We start from the raw sequence: 16,647 nt of genomic DNA on the forward strand, positions 1-16,647 counted from the left end.
GGGGTGTGAGCCCCCTGGATCTGTGCCCCGGATGAGAGGAAGCTCAAGTTGCCTCTCCCATCTGGGACTGGTACTAGGTGCAGGCTGCACCCAGAGCCAGACAAGATTGCTGCTGCTGCTGCAGCATAAGCCTCCTCTCATCTGCACAAATCTGGGGGCTCACATCCCCAGGAGGAGTCCGGTACATCCCATCAGTCCTCCCAGGGGTGCAAGCCCCCAGATCTGCACCTGGAATAGAGAAGACTGCCTTGTCACCTGGCACTGGGTGCAGGCTGTGCCCAGCACCAGAGAAAATTACTGCTGCCACCTATTGCAAGCAGCAGCGGGAGCTTCCCCACATCTGGTGTGCAGATCCGGGGGCTTGCATCCCCAGGAGAAGTCCAGCACAGCCTGGCAGCCCTCCCAGGGGTGCAAGCCTCTGTATCTGTGCCCCAGATGAGCAGATGCTTAGGCTGCCTCTCCTACCAGGGACCAGCTCCCCTCACTCGCCTCCCTGCTCAGAAATAGCCCCCCCACTCAGCCCATGGCCAGTGCCAGCCCCCGCCCCACATGCTCCCCACCTGGCTGCAGCTCCTCCCTGCAGCTTACCAGCAACAGCAGCTGTGCTTTTGGCCTCATGGCACAGCCCCCCTACATAATGGGGGGGCAGTGCAGCTCGGCCGCAGCTGCCAGGTATCCGTGCAGCCTCTGTCACAGTGCACTGCTGCAGCCCAGTGTGGCACAGGGCCATGTGCTTTTGAGCAGCTCTGGGTTGTCACCCAGGGCTGCGTGCCACTCACTGACCTCTGGCCGCACCAGCTTGGGTCCTGCATGCACAGAAGTGGCCCAGCCAGATGGCGCAAGCCTCATGTCCCAGGCAGCAGCAGCAGCAGTCTCTGTGTGTCTAGCACATAGGTTGGGGGCCTGCACCTCTGGAAGGAGTCTGGCACAGCCCCGCAGCCCTCCCCAGGGGTTCAGGCAAGCCCCCGATCTGTGCACCGGATGACAGGAGGCTGCTGCTGCCAGTAGGGGTGTCTTGGAAAAGATGATACCATAACAGCTTTTCAGTTAAGGAATTGGTACTAGCATCTCTGACACTTCAAGAGATCTGTGACGTTTATTTTGTAGAAACAGCTTCATTGATGATTCTGGAAATTTAAACCCTGACATGTGCCTCAATCCAGGCCTGGAGGGAGCAACCACATTAGTACAGCAAAAGCTTTGTTATCCAATACCCATGGGGAATGGGAGGTGCCGGATAACAAAACATGCCAGTTAATTGAGAGGCCTGAACAGGCGACTTTGCCTGTTTGGGCTGCCACTTCTCCCGTTGCATGGCCGTTTCTCCCACTGCGTCTCCAACCCTCCCACAGGCCCCGAGGGACAGGGAGGTGGGCCCACACAAGTTGCTGTGCCCCAGGCCATGGGGACTCAGCAGTGCAGGCTGCTTTGTCCCGGGCCGTGGGGGCTCAGTGAAACCGGAAGTGCCACGGTGTGCACTTCTGGTTTCACTTTTATACAAGCTGGCATACTGGTTAATAGAGTGTGCTGGCTTGTAAGCTGCTGATTAAGGCAGCTTTTACTGTAGTTGTCTTGTACCTGTTCAGATACTAGCCTCTCTGCAGGAACTACATATCAGTGGCATCAGTTTTATCAGTAGATTTATGTTAGAGATATTGCCTTCCTTTTTTGTGTCCTTGTGTGATAACATATTTAGCAGAATTTGCAGATTCATTGGAATTTGACAGGGCTGTGCTGCGAGCACTTGTGCTATGGGCTCAAATTTATGACCTCTCATAACAATGTCCAACTCTTATTAAAAGAGGAAAAGAATTTGACTTACTCCAACTTGAAATTAAGTAGTACTTTTAAAAAATGAGCTTCCAGGCATACTAATGGTACAGATAATTATTAGCATCAATACATTTTACAAATGAGTATAATTTCCTTGTTAATATTGTTTGTTTATTTTCTTTTGTGAATGCTTCCTCAACGTGCACATGTTAAAAAATTTTCAGCTTCATTCTTTACAGAGATTTCCAACTTGTTTCATTTTCAGGTTCTTGAATACACAGTGCTGCAACGTGCAAGGTATAAAAGCTACAATGAATTTGTTAGCTTTTTATTAGAACAATTATGGAAACATTTCCATTGCTCGTAGCTTTGATTTAAAAAATTGGTTTTTTACTTTTACTTTTCAAAAGCGTCCTTCAGTTTTTATGTCATTAATATGTTTAATTCAGAATATGGTTAACTTGGTTGATGGCAATTTAAGTTCCTTATCTGTAATAAGTACTTTGGCAAGTATTGAAGGTTAACAAAATGTATGAATGTCTTTTTCAACTAAACTCTACATTTTTGAAATTAGTGTTCTTATTATTTGCTTATTTTTTAATGCTCTTAATATTTGCATTTGATTGTGTCTGTGAAATTCCTTAACATACTTTGATAGTTGTGAATCAATGGGCAGTATACGCAATCCGAAATCTGACAGAGCAAAATAAAAGAAACCAAGCACTTATTGCACGGATGGAGCAACAGGGTCTGGCAGACAATTCCATCCTTGAGAACATGGGTTTGGAGATTGAGAAACGAGATGAGAAGCTACTTCTGAAATCTAAGAAAAAACCATCATCAGGAACAACCAAATAAGGACTGCAGCTCATAAGGAGGGTATTTCTTAACTAATACAATGGGAAACTCTTGTTAAGATTGCCCATTTTTCAATTTTAGTTCCAACCTTCTCAAAGTATAATGTCCTTTTACAGAGAAACTGTCAAAAGAATAATGGTGAGAGCAATTCTGTAAATGAAGACACGTTTGTAAATCATGAATTCTAGGGTAAATACAACTACCTTTATTCAGAACTTGGAGATATACTAAAATTTGATTATTTCTTTGTTTCATTAATAGAAAATAGATGAATGAGTACTTTAAACTGGAGTGTTTAAATAGTTGTATTTAATATATTAAAGTTAATGAGAAATTGCATTAGTGTTGTCTTCTGTATTTTTTAATGACTAATAAGCTCTCTTTTCTACCTTGTAGAAAAAGCAGAATATACTCTACTCCTGTAGAGTATGTTAAAAGCAAAGTTGAAGCTGTTGTGGTAACAGATGCTACATTCCTCTGCAGTGGGGCATGTCTCTGTTTTGGAGATTTGGGTGTTTGTTTGAATTGTATTTATTCCTTTGGATGGTAAGTCAGCCCACTTTCCTTTTATTTTGTACTTCTCATGAGTTTTCTGAACTCTGGCTGCCTGTTGAAGAGGTAGTTTCTCACTGTGATTAATTCTAGCAGTTTCTTTTCCCCCCTCTGCCTTCCCAAAACATTGACAAAACTCATTTCCAGTTAATTAATTCAAGAGAGGCAGAAGAATAGAAGGCCCTGCCTCTTCATTTTAGGTACCCTCCTATATTGTTGTTGGCCCCTGCCACTGTGGAATGTGACATGAATGAGAGGGGTGAGGGGGAGAAGTGCATGATTAGCCCTTCATGTCCCAAACAGTTGCTTTAGAAATTAGGAAACCTAGTTCCTGGTGCATTAAACAGAACACAAATTAGTACTTGGTGGTGATTTCATTCACACTGCATATTCTACTGCTGTCTCTCAAAGAACTGCTCATTCTAAATTTTTATTTGACAAAATAAAAGTTTGACAAAGTACAGGAAGAATTTTATAGAGTTGCTTCATCTCTTCAGTTTAAAATTCAATATTACATCCAGTTGAATAAAATAAGGATAGCTGGTCAGAGTTTCTCAATGATTTCCATAAAACTTATAGTTCTTGTTTAAAATGTAGCTTCTTTAATAGTTTAACTACTAAAGATAAGCATTGTGGGTTTTGTTTTTTATCCTCATGGCACTGAAGTATGTCAACCATTGCACAGTTAACAAAACAATCCTTTTCAATTATTTTTACTCAAAACTTATGCATAACATTAATACTTAAATGTAATATTAAAAATCAACTTTGATGAAGGTTTTGCTTTTTAAGTGTGTTTGAAAGTAAAGGGGAAGTGTTTTACATTTGGCAGCAGTAAAATCTTAGGAAGTTGTTATTTTTTCTTAAAGTGTTGTTAAAATAATTTATATTGGTAATGTAACATGAACAAAACTCATTTTTGATGGAAAATGAGCCAGACAGGAAAGTAAAAATAAAGTATGTTCTATCTGGTGTGATAAAGAGTTAACAAAGCAAATCCACATAAAACTTAGCTTGTGGAAAAAAACAGTGGGAGTCCCCTTTTCCTTTTAACTGGTTTGGAATAGACACTTTTTTTTAACTCAATGGTTGTATGCCCACCAATGGAATACACACAACTCATAAGTATAAGCCAAATAATAATGAGCACAAATAAATAAAAGGGGGTTTTGTGGCAATACATAATGGAGTAATAGTTGTGTTTTCTAAATGGGGAAATGTAGGGCTTTCATAGTGGAAAACATGTTGATTACTGTATTGTGAGTGGCTGGCTTTTGATTTTCCTGGATGGATCAGTTCTCAGAACACAGCAGCTTCCCTGTCCTCCTCCAATGGAGTTCCAGCCACCAAGGAGCTTGTTTTATATGCTAAGGGATTAATACAGCAGACCAATCAGTCATAAAAAGCAAGCCTTATTGAGTTTGTAAAGAGGCAGAGCAGTCGGATCAAGTCTTGTGACCATCTTATTGCTTTCAAGAGCTTTCAAACAAAAGTAATCAGGGTCTTTTTTTTTAGGTCTATTTTTGTTAAAAGTAAATGGGTAGCGGGATTTTCATAGTAATGAGTGGATGGATTTTAACAGCATTTTGGTACTTAAAAGTAGAATACTTGTAAACTTTTTATAGTGCACCTTTTAATAAATGTTAACTTTGTGTTCTAGGTAGCATGTGTACTATGGCCTTATTTCTAATTTTTTTCAATATAAATAAACAAATCGCAGACACTTCTTGTGATAACCACAATTTTTGTTTCCTGTTTTGATGTGCATTTGACTTCCTAGAAAAAATAATCTCTTTCTGATTAAAAAACAAACAAATGTACAACAAACGGCTTTAACCCCCTGAAGTCCAGATGAGTAGTCTCTAACAGATAGTTTTATATCTCTTACAGTGAATCACATTGTTTTTGCTTGGTATCTCATAAAAGCAGAACTAGTTATTACAGAAGACTGGAGAAGAATCAAAATTATGTATTTTTCCTTTATCCAAATTTTAAATATTCAATAACACTTCATTTTAGGGTATGCATCACTTTAACAGTAAGAAGTTCTTGTTACTACATACCACAGTTCTTTATGTATATTTAAGGTATGTACTGTTTTGAATGTTGAGATGGTCTTTTGGGATACCAGTGTCCACAGTACCTGAGGTAAAGTCCCACAGTTATAGTTCCCCTCAGTGCTGTCCAAGGTTCTGATAAAACTGCTTTAAAGATCAAGCATTTGTAAGTCTTTAAATATGTATCTAGGTGATTTCCCAATTTCCCTCAGTGTTGTTCCAAATTGTGTTGTGATTTCTGTTTAATAAGGATGCATATGGGGTCTTTCTAACGTGGATAATACTACTAAATCTCATGCTGCAAGGTCACTAAGCCATAAATTCTTCTGTCAAGTGAGGGTGAACCTGGTAACCACATCTACATTTAAAGTTGTTTATCGCTTTCTCTTTTTTCAGTTGCTAATAAATTTGCCAAAATTTTAGTATACAGGTGTATGTTTTTATCTCAGGAAGAATTCTGTTTGTAAAGTCTTGGCTACAGTAATCCAGCAGTTTTTAAGAATACATTGAGAAAAGCAAGATGTTTATTTGATCATATTTTAAAAAAATCTTCCAACTATTTAATTGCAAAGCTTTAGTACCTTCATTCATTGGAGTAAGGACTTGAAATTTGTTGGAGACAAAGACTTCCCTTTGGGATATAGCTTCTGCTGTTCTCAAGTCCTATACTTTCAGAAAGTCTCTGCTCAGACATGCCCAGTAGAGTTCAGTAACTGCGTTTTTGCACATTTCAGTTTGACTCAAGCACTTTAGGGTCCAAGCAGGAAGTCTCTATAATTGTTGCCCCATCCACCATAATGCTGGGGACATAAGAAAAAGTAGAAAGATAATATCTTCTGTGCTTTCAGGGATCTCTCTCCTGTTATTCATATAGCTTGGATCAGGAAGCTGCCCAACTTGAATGTAGAAAACAAAGGTCTGAGCCATTGGATATAGGGAAAAGCAGAGGGGGTGGACTAGGGCCAGAAGAAAAGGGAGCATCAGTTCTGAGTCTGAAAACAACCTAAAACTGGCTCTGAGAGGTGTGAATGGTCCAACACATCTCATTGAGTGTGTCAGTTGTGAAACATAAAAATTACGAAGACCATATTTTCTCACATGTGACCCCAAATAAGACATTCAGTTTGTTTTTGGAAGGCAGTGTCCAGAAAATATGGAAGTTCCTGCTGAGATGCCACATATCCGGGACACAGAAGGACTTACTCAGTTTAACACAAAGTTAAGCCCCAGACTTTTGCAAAGGTAGTAGCAGGATTATAGGGTGCAGACAGAAGTGCAGCTCCAGTTGTAACTCAGAATGATTTCTACAAAGCATTACAGGTTTCATCGTAACCCCAGACCAAACAGAAGTTCACTGCTTGTTCGGGGGGGATTGGGAGAGGGTGTGAATCCAGCTGTGGCTGGGAGCCTGCAGCCAAGTTCCAATAGCAATGGCCAGGCTCTCTCCCAGTGTTTGCTTTCTTCATAATGGGAATTATTGGGGTCCCAGCTGGTGCTTAAAGAGTGGTGACAGGTGAACTGGAGCCCCCTCCCCTCCTCAGGGGTGGGGCTGCAATACATCCACCCCACCCTCCAGGGGGACTGAACCCCCACCCCAGACTGAACTCCCTCTGCTCCCTTTCCCTCTCCCCATTCTGAAAACAGTGACAGGTTGGGAGCTTGGCAGACATAAGTCACAAAAGACGATACATTTTGTAACATTTTTATCTGAGACTTCATGCAATGGGGGGGGGGCATCTGATTCTCACCCAATCATCCATTTTTTAAGCTGTCTGCAGCCATGTACTTGTTTGGTCACAGCTATAAACTGCTTTTTGTGGTCAGATCAGGCAAAAATTGTCACTTCCGTCCGCACTCTTAGTTCTGTACTGTAAGTAGTTCTTTATATAAAGTCCTGTAAATAAAGTGTTTCCACACCATGAGCATCACCAAGGTTCTACAAGCAGCTTGCATGCTGCTCCAGACACAAGCTATCATGCTAATCCAATAACTACAGCTCTGAGAGGGTTAACATGAAACTCTGACCCTTCTGCTTGCTGAGCCAGCCAAGAGGCAGACATCTTGGCAGCTGCATAGCATGCGCAGTGTCCAGGCTAGCTACTATTCCAGCAAAGAAAAATTTATTTTCCTGCTTAAGGCCATGCAACCTAATTTTGGGGGCCTGATACTGGGGAGTAGGGAGAGGTGTGCATGGTAAGCAAGTAAATACAGTAGCAATATGTTTAAATAGTTCACTGCTGTCTATGTAGACATAGTAACTTCAAATAGAAGGTATATATTGTAATATATAAACAATATATTATGTCTTCAACAATTTGCAGCTTTTACTTTTTTAATACAGTAAGAATTTTCAAATGCATATACTAACTGGGTTAACATATAAAGGTAATGAAATTACTTCTAGGGTTTTTTTAAGCGTTGAGCTTTTGTTTTAAATCCTTCTATTACAAACTACTTAAAGTTTAGGAATGGAAAACAACATGTAGATTCAAAAAAGACAACCTATTTGAGCTTTTTAATGCTTATTAATATAGGAACTTTATTTACAATTTGCATATTTCATGGTTATTTCTATTTACGCTTTGATGCTTGTATACTTAAATTATGCTAAATTGATTTAATGAATAATTATTTTGGATCCATTACATTTGATAAAGAACTGGTTGGTCATTTTTTTTTTGCAATGTAAGCCACTTGTGGTAGGCAAGGCAGAAGCTAGAGAAGAGACAGAGAAGACATTCTTTGGGGAGAGACTATGGCGCAGCCACCAAAAAAATTGGATGGCATAACCATATAGAAGGAGAGACCCTAGTAATGTTACAATCTTTCTGTTTATTTTTGCAAATTTATTAAGAAGAAATGTTAAATGTCAGTGGGGTGATAGCAAATTTATCGTTGAAGGAGGAAACCAGCTATCTTACTCCTTGCTCCTTAGCCATACCTGGCCCATGGTATACATGATATTAATGTAGTATTGTAAGCTCAGAGTTTAATGCAACACCTTGTGTTGTGATTTTCACTTCTTTGATGTGTGCATTGAATTAAACAGTGGACTGAACAAAAAGCAACATGAGCCCAAGCTAGGACTCTGATTTGAGAGTAGGAGGACTGAAGGTTTTTCTTTTCAGTGTTGTTCTGAAATGCTGTGTGACCTTGGGAAAGTCTTATCTTCCTCAGTTTCTCTGTCTGCTACATGTGGATAATGACATAATTCTTTTCCAAAGTGATTTGACATGGCTTCAGTGGATGAAAAGAACTACATGGGTGTATAATTGAAAGTAAAAAAGTAAAAATGGGGAAAAAAGAGAGATTTGAAGTCACACTCATAATCCAAGCAAAATCATTAATCAATACCAGAGAAAGGAGAGATGACATATAAAGGAATATAAGAAAAAATGGAGGGCAGAAGGAGAAGATATAAGCCTCTCTAGAAAGAAAATGTTTTGGGGGAAGGAGGGAAAGGTTGTGTTAGACTGTTGGATTTCACTTTTTTAAAATTTCTAATCAAGTAGAAAAAAATTACATTTTGCCGTGCTGCGCTGTATCTCTCAGCTCTTACTGCCAGCCCTTTCTCTGGACCATGCTTTTTTCTCCTGAAAAGACTGAAATGCAATTCAATTTAAATTGGTTCATCAAGGGATCTTATATACTTACTTGAGAGTACTGAATGGAGAAGAGAGAGATGGTCAAATATCAGGTGCCAGGACCATAAAAATAAGGTTTTTTCACATTACCCCAGTCTCTATACCACCACCACCATCCCCACCCTTACCTGCCAATTTGTATTATTATGTGATTGTACCCATGGTTTTTTCCACATTGTTCTGTGACATTTGGTTCAGCCACTTCAGGCTCCCCTGCAGTGCCCTCTTGTGAAACCACCTTTGATAAAATCCTGCAGTGAGTCCAGCTCACTCCCAGAGAAATTATTTATTATTGTTTCCCCATCTCCTACCCTAAGTCTCTTTGCCTATCCTTAAATTGTGATTTCCTGGTCAGAATTCTTGCTTAAAATGTGTATTTAAATTAAAAAGGTAGTGGGGGCTAAAACATAGTTCTGCAGGAGGCATCTACTTTCACTTAATATCAAGTTTTCATTTCAAAGCTGAAAACTTCTTTTTAGGCTTTTGTCAACAACAGCTTTAAAGAGATGAAGATATTTTTCTTGCATCAAAACTAGGAAGACCTCCCAACTAACTTTATTGGAAAGTATCTAGCACTTTCTCCCAGTAATTAACTTTCTCTGTGAGAAATGTCAGTTTATAGTATCAACATCTGTGTGACGTAGGACCAAAATCTGCTTAAGTAAAAAAGGGAATGTATCCATGTTCTGCTTTGCCAATTGCTAGAGCTGTACACCCATGTAGAATCAGTACTCCATGGGTTAAAGCACGTATTTTGATACCAGAACAAGCTTCTATTTATTCTTTCTTTATCCCCCCACCCCAATTTGGATTCTTTAATCTTTCTAGTTAAGCTATTGTGGTGGGTACTAAACAGGTGCCTGCTTTACAGAGGGCCTTATTCTGTGTTTTCCACTGGAGTCTGTGGCCTTGTGAACTCTCCTTTGCTGTCTCCTTCCCCCTCAATAATTTTTTATGAATGACAGCTTTTCAGCACCCTGGGAACAGCTTGTTGGGAAAAACACTCTTCATGGGGTTTAGTCAAATCCTACATGTTTCTTCAAGGGAATTTTATGAAAGAAGTAGTACTGTGTGCTGCAGGTATGACGTATGCTGGAACCCTCCCCCAACTTTGCTCCTGCTTCTATGATTCACTGTGATAAATTTTCTTTCTACTAATGCCAATAGACTGTCTGTCTCACCACAGGTGCTTCTCAATTAAACTCTAGTTTGTTTAAAAACTTGAGGCTTGTTTAGCTGAGCCCCTGGTGAGAGTTGTCAGATCCCAGGATAGGTGACAAAAACAGACTGTTGGAGCTCTGGAGTGGTATTGAAAATACTGTTCTTCCTGCTACCAAAGGGCAGTGACACCTCATAGCAAATCTGCAATGATTAAGAAGCAATGGGTAGAAGGCTTGAGAGTTGTGGTCTGCAGTTTGAAGCTTTGTTTAGATATCTTATTCTGTCTTTGTACGCCCCCCCCCCTTTTTTTTTTGGTGCTGTACAAAGAAGGGTTCGTTTATTAGAACTTGTTTATTCTTAAAGATCCAGTCTTTCTCTTGTTAGGAGCTTAAAGCTGTCCCTTTGAAATAAATGAAAGGGGGGTTAGCTTTTATGTATAAACAAGCTTTATCTTGTTTTACTGGGAATGATTTCCTGCCAGTGAAGATTATGGAGTACTGATTCTGATTTTCTTTTTTAAGTAGAAAAGACTGAGGGAAGGGGAGAGGAAAAAAATAACTCTAGGGTGATCTGCTTTTCTTTTTTTTTTCACCCTGCCCTCCAAAATACATATTTTTAGCATCCTGAACATATGCAGTATCTGAAAAACTCTGCAGATATTGCTTACCCTCGCACTTTTGTATAACTGTAGAGCATGGACTAGATGACTCAGGGGACTGGTAATTGAATAGGGAGCCTTTTCACCTCTAAGTCACTAGTTTGAATCTAAACCAAGTTGCTAGCGACCTAGTGGTTACCCTCAGATAACTGTTTGGTGGCCTATCTGAAGTGAGTTGGTGGTCTCGGTCCAGCTCTTAGTGAACAGCTGTCCACATCACAAAAACCACCATTGCAGTTAGTACTAATTAGCAGCCTTGTTGGCAGTATCAGCAGTGAGGCTAAAGACTGAATTAGCCACTGAGCTATCCTGTTGCTCTGGAGGTGGTCTCTCCAAAATGGAGCTGAGGCACACCACTGTCAGGGGCTTGCAGCAGAAACTTGTTTTTGACATTCTGGGCTGTATGTTTTCCCTGGGAAGTAGAAGGATTTCAGTCTCCACTGCTCTCAGTCTGGCACCATGTCCCCATTTGTTTGCCTCTTGACCCCTCTAATCTAAGGTTTCCTAGGCATTTTTTGGCACCTAAGGGATGAATCTTTTGCAGCAGTACAACACTGGTGAATCACAGTTGTCACCATCCCCTTAACACCAATGCCAACGCTAATTAGAATGGGGTTCTTTGTGGCTGTTAAAGCTGCAGAACAATATCCTTTGTATAAACCTTGCTTTTTATACTGTCATAACTTTCTGAATTAGAACTTTGTTTGGTCTCTGGTGGAGAATGAACTTGGGGAATCTTAAGCCCAATCCATGGGGCTGCTGTGGAGGCATAGGGTAAAGAGCAATAATTCTGTAATATTTTAGATTCCCTGAAAGGATCACTGTAACTGAAAGATTACACCCATATTGCTATGTAGACACAGCCTGAGGCCTGCAAAATATCTCACTGATGTCAGTAAAGCTCTGTTTGGGTGTCATGATCCACTTGCAGTTTCCTTAATGGAAAAGGAGGCTCTAAGGAATATGCTGTACTTCCCTATGGCAAAATAATTGCCTTGTCTTCGAAAATGTGGAACTGAATTTGCCTATGCAAAAATAGAATTCCGTTTAAAGGATCAATATGAATACAAATCTAAACCTTAATGTCAATTTTAATTTCCTCCAAATACAAAACTAAACCCAGTGGAAACACGTATCTCAGCTTTTCAAGCATCAGTGCAAAGATTCAGAGAGAAACAAACATTTCCTTCTGGTGTTTGTAGCCAAAACATGAAAAGGTAAACCAAGTAAGGACAAAAATGACTGAATTATTCTAACCTGAAAGAAATGCAAAATGTGAAGGGCATGAATAGAAGTAATTGGCTTTTTAACATTTCTCATTTCAATAATCTGAGCTGTCCATAGATTCATAGATGTTCGGCTTGGAAGGGACCTCAACAGATCACTGAGTCCGACCCCCTGCCCAGGCAGGAAAGAGTGCTGGGTTCAGATGACCCCAACCAGATGCCTATCCACCCTTCTGTTAAAGACCCCCAAGGTAGGGGAGAGCACCACCTCCCTTGGAAGCCCATTCCAAGTTTTAGCCACCCTTACTGTGAGGAAGTTTTTCCTGATATGTAGCCTAAATCTGCTCTGTGTTAGTTTGCGACCATTGTTCCTTGTTACCCCAAAAGGCACCCTGGTGAACAAAGCATCTCCAATCCCTTGCTGCGTCCCCTTAATGAATTTGTAGGTAGCCACAAAATCACCTCTCAGCCTTCTCTTGTGGAGGCTGAAGAGGTCCAGGTCCTTCAGTCTGTCCTCATAGAGCTTGTCCTGTAAGCCCCGGTAGCAGCAGCATAAATATCAGAATGCAGTATTTCTAAATTGTCTCCTTCAAAGCTGTTCATAGTGCTTCCTGAGATGGACACACAAGTGTAAATGATAGTTCATGGTAGCTAATTAACCAAATAATTGTACATGTACAGGAATGTACAAGCTCCCCAGGAAATCTATAGGCCATGTAGAAGCAAACTGTAAATATAAGAGGTGTAGTAACATCAGATCAATGGGGTAAAAAAGCCGGGGTATAAAAAGGGGAATGGGAGTTGCAGCCTGAGGAGAATGCCCCATGGGATCTGAGGCATTTTGGACATTATGGGGCAGGGGAAGGTTTAATGGACTGGCCTGGGATAGAGGAGAATGGAAACAAGGATCAGGTGGGGCTGGGGGTAAAATGGGATCCTGAGGGAGTGGGTCAGTGGGAAGGAACACAAAGGGGTACAGTGAGTCTGTGGGGAAGGCAGTGGGGACAGCGTGCAGCCTGGTGGAATAAAAGGAACAACTAGGGAGTGAGGATAGGCTGGGATTTGGGAAGGAGGTGACTGAGAAGTGAGGATAAAATTTCTGAGAAGTAGAGATGTCCACAGACTTTCACAGACACCTGAAGAGAGAAATTTGGCTGTATGGGGAAACCCAGGACTTTCTCATAAACCTCCTTTGGCAGCACAGGACTGGAGCCATGGTCCTGTAGGAACCTATTAGGACTCCATGTGGTAGTAAGTGTTCAAAGTGGAGGAACAGAACTGTAGATCATAAACTCTCCAAGCTGGGGTTCGTGCCTTTTTATGCAGCCCCTAGCTGTATGGAGACCTGATCATGGCTTGAGCTTCATGTTGATACTGCTATATAAATGGCTCTATCTTTTCTGATAGTCCAGATTAGAAAGTTACTGAAAAGGGTGTAAACTGTCCAGTTTTTAGCAGGTATCTTTAAATATTCATATCCAGCTTTTTTTAATGAACCTGTATACTATACCAAAAGAGACTGACTCTTGGGATATTTCATGTTTTTTATTTAAGTTGCACTTCCTGGAGTCAAATGATTTTGTGTCAGACTCTGAATTCATTTTTAAGACATTTCTAGCGTTTAAGGTTGTAAAGGAAGGATGGAAAATGTAACCCAACTGCACCCAGAAGTTCAAAGTCTGACAGCTACTGAAAATGATGCAACCTTTTTTCTCATACCAGATCTCTTTTATATCAGTTCATGGATGTTCCTTTTTTTTTACTTTTGTGGGCTGTAGAGAATTCTGGGGATTAATCAGTCTTGGAGTTGATCATCGTGATGCTTGTATTTATCTCATTTGATAAACCTTTCTTCCAAGGCTACTAAGACATTTAGAGCTGAGCCTAAAGACCATCTACTTTAAGAATTCTTTTACTGTCTCCTCAAAGTGGTGTGTACCAACCCCTTCATTTTAAAGATTTAGTTCAACAGGTATGTGGTCTCAATGCACTGTAATCCACACATTGCTTTTCCCTTTGTCTTCTAGCCAACAGCAAGGAATCCAGAGGAGTCTGGAAAGTTGATCTGACGTTAGTAGATGAGCCATATAGTCAGAGGGCAGTGGGGACAGAGAGCAGGATGCAGAGAGCATGACCAGTGTACAGAAGCAAAGAAAAAAGGTTCCAGGTCACTTCCTCCTGCCTGCTTTTTGGTGAACAATTTGAGCCTGGAGCAGGCTATTCCTTGCCAAAGCACACTCACCTGGTCAAATAGAGGGCATACAGTATTTGATGGCCTGGGTAGCTGAAAAGCTACAGGAATGAGTGTAATTATTTTTACAAGTTAGAAATGCTGAATTCAGCCTAAAGGTTGGTGTGTGTGGTTGTCTCTGCAAACAGGCAGATGTGCAGCTGGTCCTATCCAGGATTGGGTAATGCAAGGTTAAAGCCTCATTGTGGTCCTGGCGAAGGGAACAATTTGCTGTCTACTTCATGGCTGGCAATCAATTGCTAGAAGTTTAAAAGACCTGGGTCTTTTAATAGATCAGAGGAGAGCACTGAGGTAGATACCGGGGGGAGGGGGTTGTGCATCTACAACTAATTGTTCCTCATAGTTGTACTGGACACTTGGAGAAAATAAAGGTTTGTAGAAAATGTTAATTGTAATTGAATTTATTCATGCTTCAGCATTTTCCAGTGAGAGAAACTAGCAGGTCCAAACCCAGTCTGAAAGCTGACTGAGATGGGGGGAAGTGATCTTCAAGTGAACTCCAGCTCTCAAAATAAAGCCACCAGTTTTCCTTCTCCAATCAAATTCCTTTTTGAAGCACTACCAAATATGAGTCATAAACTTAGTATTGTAGCCATCTGATAGTGCACTGAAGACACTTAAAATAATTTTTACCTAGCTATGAATCAAACCTCCTCTAACTTGCCATTTATTGGAATTAAATAACATCTAAGTATAGAAATCTCCCCCTCTCCCCACAAAATAATGGAAAAGTGTATTTTAGTTGGCTATTTCACTATGACGATTAACACGTAATGCTACTGAATGAATGGGATGTTTTTATTTTCACTTTATTTGCATGTTTAATTTTGAAACACACCTGCCAGTCATCTTTAACACCTAAAACAAAAATACATAAAATACATAGTGCAAAACACTGACAATAAGAAATGATTAAGGACCGATTCTTTGGCTGGTGTAAACTGACACAAATTTATTGAAATCGATGGATCTCCTCTTTGTGATAGCCAAGGGTCTTTCACCCCATCTGTAGCCATTCATAGTCTCTTTAATCAGTCTAAATTTGTCCTGATACCAGTAGGATATTTGTAAAAGGTTCAGGGAGGTTATTCTGATAAGATTGTGGTTATGATAAGGACAGTAAAATATTTAATAAAGGAAGACAACAGTAGGTATGAATGGATCTTTTCTAAACAGGGTTTCTTTTCATGGATAGTAAGGGTTGAGTTGCTAGAAACTCTTTAGCAAATATTTGAACCTTCTTTTGTTTAGTTTGGATGAACCTTCAAATATTTGAAGAAGCTTTTGTGTGATGTGTTGATATCGACTTAACTGAGAAGTTATGTCTGGCAGTTACATGTCAATACCCAACAATTAAAACAATAAATCCAGAGAACTGGGCCAGTCTTCAAAGTTCTGAGCTTGAACTGTTGGCATTTGTGCAGTATTCATAGATGTTTCCCTTTGATATCTCTCTGGCACAATCTACATAGCAAAGAAGAACCCACATCTATCTGTTTACACCACGCTAGAAATTCCTGTGGGCAACCAAAAAAGTCAGCCACAAATAACTGCCTGGCAACCAACAAACACACTGTTCAGAAAGCCTCTGCCCACCTGCCTCTGGGCAGTTTTTCCAAACAGCAAAAAATAGTACACGTACCTTTCATCTCCACCTGCTTCACCACCTCAAGAGCCTAGAGAGCCTGGTCACGACCCCTACTGGTTTGAATTAGAACTGCAGGTATTCAGCACATCAGAGAACTAGGCCTTAATTGATGCTTCAGTCCAGCAAGGCATGTAGGCCCTAACTTTAAATCCTTGGGTAATCCCATCAAAATTATTTGGATTATTTAAGTAGTTAACTGCCTTGCTGCCTACAAGGGGCAGAACATTTGTGAAATACTTAGTGAACTTTTTGTGAAATAAGAAAATAGTACATTTACAAAAAAAATTGTTGCAGCTCTGTGAACTACAATGCAATGCATTTTAATTCCACTTCAGTGAAGAGCTCATCTCTCATAGGATTCAGCCTTTGCCTGCAGGTATGGTCACACTGCAGACTGATATTGTATAGCTTTAAAGGAATTAACTTGAGTATTGGAAACTTCTGTTGTGGCATCACAGTGCTCCATAAGGACTAATTTATCCAGCTGAGAAGTATCATGGAAAAATCTTAAATGTATGCTGACAACACAGAAGAGCTGAAACTGACATGCGCATTTGACTCTGTGAGTGGAAAGTTCGAAGGCTTACCCAGCCCTTGCCCCCTGGGTGACCTGCGGGCCTGTCAATCATTGTTGACCTACTTTCCCCACAGACGCATGCTCAGACTGTGTCAGCTTCTGGCTGGGAGCATGCTGAGTCAGAACCTGACATGAGGTAATCTGACTAGAAATTTCTCTGCGGAGAGCGTTCTGATTGGCCACTAAATTCAGATAAAAGACTAGAGACCCCCTCCCTCGGGGAGGGTTGCTGGTGGAGTGTG

The 16,647-nt window shown here is 40.6% G+C and overlaps 1 protein-coding gene across 2 annotated transcripts in view; it reads left to right on the forward strand.

Moving 5' to 3' along the window:
* ATXN10 (ataxin 10) overlaps positions 1-2,970 on the forward strand; it is a 219,968-nt gene extending 216,998 nt beyond the window's left edge. For both annotated transcript variants that reach the window (XM_090043804.1, XM_090043805.1), the window contains one exon: positions 2,432-2,970. In XM_090043804.1, coding sequence (XP_089899930.1) covers positions 2,432-2,631 — 200 coding nt within the window. In that variant the 3' untranslated portion in view covers positions 2,632-2,970. The remainder of the gene's footprint in view (positions 1-2,431) is intronic.
* Positions 2,971-16,647: the final 13,677 nt, after the last annotated feature.

Source organism: Crocodylus siamensis, chromosome 4, assembly GCF_052110815.1.
Source record: "Crocodylus siamensis isolate JL-2025a chromosome 4, ASM5211081v1, whole genome shotgun sequence".
In the NCBI taxonomy this organism is placed as follows: domain Eukaryota; kingdom Metazoa; phylum Chordata; order Crocodylia; family Crocodylidae; genus Crocodylus; species Crocodylus siamensis.